The sequence below is a fragment of the Geospiza fortis genome, unplaced genomic scaffold (genome assembly GCF_000277835.1).
Source record: "Geospiza fortis unplaced genomic scaffold, GeoFor_1.0 scaffold98, whole genome shotgun sequence".
NCBI classification, from domain to species: Eukaryota; Metazoa; Chordata; class Aves; order Passeriformes; family Thraupidae; genus Geospiza; species Geospiza fortis.
In genome coordinates this window covers 12,076,157-12,079,986 of record NW_005054306.1, presented here as the reverse complement: position 1 = coordinate 12,079,986, position 3,830 = coordinate 12,076,157, and the positions used below count along the sequence as shown (strand labels likewise).

The 3,830-nt window shown below is 36.3% G+C and overlaps 1 protein-coding gene across 1 annotated transcript in view; it reads right to left on the bottom strand.

Annotated features, from left to right (window-relative positions):
- The window catches only part of LAMA2 (laminin subunit alpha 2), a 254,316-nt gene that overhangs the window by 101,343 nt on the left and 149,143 nt on the right, over window positions 1-3,830 (bottom strand). Inside the window, exons 26-28 of the mRNA XM_031066728.1 lie at window positions 2,238-2,417; window positions 1,342-1,530; window positions 1,009-1,247 (exon numbers count right to left, since the gene is read on the bottom strand). Of these exons, the coding sequence (XP_030922588.1) occupies window positions 1,009-1,247; window positions 1,342-1,530; window positions 2,238-2,417 (608 nt within the window). The remainder of the gene's footprint in view (window positions 1-1,008; window positions 1,248-1,341; window positions 1,531-2,237; window positions 2,418-3,830) is intronic.

Below are 3,830 nucleotides of genomic sequence, written 5' to 3'. Positions count from 1 at the left end.
CTGCTGATCTTTAAATTCATGTTTGTTTCTGATTTACCCACCATGGCAACAAAGAGCTCATTCTTTCCTTTTTCTCTGTGACAACATTTTAAGCACCTTAAAGCAATTTCTAGTTTCTAAACGTATCTAGTTCTTTATATCTTCTTTCACATGTCATATTTTCTAGCCTGCAATGATGGTCACCGATATCCTCTGAGCACTTTAATAACTATTTTCTTGAATTCCATTAACCAGAACTTCACACTTAGGCTTTACTAGTGTTGCGTGGAAATAAAAGACGTTGTTTTTTCCACTTTGCAGGCCTTATCTGTTAATACATCTAGATAGAGAATTAGCATATCTCAACAACAATATTTTTACTGAATCATGTTCACCTTGTGATATGCTGTAAACAACAGACTCCTCTTTGAAGAATAGATAACTAAGCAGTTGTTCCTTGTTTGTTCAATTGACTGCTACTTTCACTGTAAATCTTACAGCTGACCTTTAGATTGCAGAGATTTTTGTACTGTTTCTATCCTGTTGCTGCCTGACGTCCACTTCAAATTTAGTGATATCTTAATTTCCCTGCATAACTGATTCATTAATAGACTAAACAGAAGATGTGGAATCTGACCCTAATATATTTAATTTCCCACTTTCAGGAGAAAATTCCTTCATATGATAACATCTATATTTAATTACAGCACCATGCTTTCATAAAGTGGATTTTTATTCAAAAAATACATTAGGTTTGTTTCATAATGTGTGATGTGCCTACATGTGTTTTCTGTTCTAGGATCCTGAAGATAGAGATTCTGCTTGCCTAGTGTGATATAAATCTTCTAGTGCATAAAAATTCCCTCTTCTGTGTCTTCCGCTATGCCAAACACAAATTCTGTCTGCTCTTTCTTCTCAGCAATGGCTCACAGCTGGTGCCATAAATACAAATTCTGTTGGGAGTAGCTGGGAGGTCTATGAGATTATCTGACTACTGCACCATTTCAGATCACTGCATGAAAGAGTTACCTGCTCTGCCTCATGATATTGCCATGAGTCGCCTTGATGAGAATGTAATGAACATCATACAACACGTTCATGAAGTCTTCCCGGGATACAGTTCTACTTGGTCTTGACTCATCTCCATAATGTTTCCAGGTGAAATCTCCCTGAGATGTTGTCCTATTAAGACCTGGGTTACCATGATAATATTGCCAGGGTCCAGGGTTTCTGCCTCTTTGGTCATCACCATAATATTCCCATTCATGCTGAAAGACAGAAACACAAAAGACAGATTATTAACAATATTCAAAAGACCCATGGGCTTAAGTTTTGGGCTAAAAAAGCAGATGGAAATGTTACCTCTGTCATCTCTATCTCATGCCTTGTCAGCTGGCCAATAAGAGGGGCAGCCATATGCCTGACAATAATTCTTGTATTTGTGGGAGGCCCACCTCTTATGATGACTTGTGGGGAGTAAGTAGTAAAACCTGTTTCTTCTCGTGCTTCAAAGTAGATGGCATATTTCAGTTTCCCTCCATAAGCGGTCAGCTAGCAAAGCACAAAAAGAAATCTCATTTTCAGTTAGCTAAAAATAAATTCCTGGGAAGGAGCTAGACATGCTCTGCACCTATGTGCAGCCTGATGAATGCATGCATGGTAGAAAATAGCAATATGTACTTGTGGAACTATCTGGGGACAAGGGCTGTGTTCAAAAACATTCATCCACAATTTGTTATTATATTACACTAAAACCAGTATGCTATCTATTTCCTCATATGTGCTTTGGTGCTCCACCAAACCGAGAATATCAAAAGTGCAAAATAAATTGTCACAGAGTGCATAACAATATCCAAAAGGATGGTTTTTTCAATCATTTTCTCCCATGTAATCTACAAATATCATGTATTGTTTGCTTAAAAATAAGAGAAACAAAAAATGGCAAGAGTGTTATATTAAATTTGTGTAGCTTAATTTTTCAAATAACATTTTTATGAGAAAATTTATCCAGTGGAAAAATAGAACATAGATATTTACAGATATTAACACGTAAAATATTGTTTGTGTTATTTTATGAATTTCCATAGTAACAGAGCAAATAATTTTTAATAATGGAATAGCATTTACTTTCTTTTGAAGTACCTTCTACTGTGTGAAGACATGCTTATTGGGAAGGAAAAAAGGCACTGTAAAATAATAAAATAAGATTAAAAGGGAAAAAAAAGCCACATCAGTATTCAGTGGAGTTTTAGGTTTACCTTTCGTCCCTCAAACTGCTCTGGAAGTCTCCAGTAAACAGGTTCTGACCGAAGATCCTGCATCACCTGTTCTATATTTGCTACTATTTCAGGAGGCTGGAATGCAATCCCTGAAAGAGTGCTACGCTGAAGCTTTTCATCCACTAGTGGCAGAATCATTTGCTCTGGCTTCAAGGTCACCTATGCATATTTGAAAAAATTGAGAAGAAAATTAACTCTGTTTTTCCCCATGAAGTGTTAATCTTTAAATTCTAGCTCTTTAAAAAATTACTTCTAGGTAATTTCATTGCACATCATGAGCAATTTGTCACAAAGCAGTCTTGCTACTCCTTTAGGTATGAACAGTGCTAATAATGACTTTCCCCTTGAGCCTTTTGCACCTTGTCGTCATGTTAACAAAGAATGTAGCAGCACTGGTTAAAATACTTTAATCAGCAAGTGATTCCATGAATTTTATCGAAGTGATTTTCATAGTGCTATTTTAGTCCCAGGCCTCTTTTGTTCAGATTGTGAGAAATGTTACCTTACAAAGAAGCACTTTCTCGCTACTTATAGATCACTGGAGCTGTAAAACACAGTGTCCAATGCCTTGGTACTTCTATGCAATATTCAAGCTAAATGTTCTCCAGGCAATTTGCAGACAGTAAAGCTTCAGTGAAGGTTTCTGTAACTCTAAACTCAGCTTTATTAAAAAAATACAAGGATGCCACTTATGTGCTTGTAATTTTCTTAGACTGGTTGACAAAGTCTCATTAGCATTATACTGAAATCGTTATTTTGATCAAAAACTGTAGTAAGAGTCTTAGTAATTCTGTGCCAATGGAAGGATCTCAGGGAATGTGAGATCCTTGAACAGATGCAAAGGGCTGGTATCAATACTGCTTTCTCCCAAAAAGTGAGGAAGACAAAACAAATACAGGTAACAGTCATACCATCAACAAACTGGTCATGAGACAGGATTCAAGTAATGAGGAATCAACCAAACCCTGGACTGTACTTTCAGTATCCTGGTATTTCCATTCATAGCAGCATCTATGGACTGATCAGACATGGAAGCACTCCTAACACTGCCAGTCCTAAGTGAGATTTAGTGATTTTGTATCACAACTGTACTTTACTGTTTAATACTTTAGATACCAAGAAAAGGGTCAACACATTTGAATTTCAGGTCATTCATCAGCTATGCCTTATTGTCATACAAACCAGAATTTGCTTGTTTAAACAAGTTTAATGCCATTTGAAGCACCTGAGAGTACCCAAAATAGCCAGTAGCAGCTGGCAGAACAGTCTCACCTATTTTTCTGTTCCGTATCAATTCTGAAATAGATCAGAGTACCAAATACTACATATGACATGGACATACACTTTTTTAGATATGAGCATCAATACAAAAGGAAATTAATAAAGAGAAACAAAATAATCAGGAGGTTTAAATTTTTTCTGCTTTGTGCTGCCACAAAGGTCAAAGCACAATTATCCAGAACTGTTGCTGTTATGGAACTTGATTAAATTTTATAAATTGTCAGCCTTCTACAGCCTTTCATCTCCAGTCTAGCAGCATATGATGGGCAAAACTGAAATAATGAGAAAAAC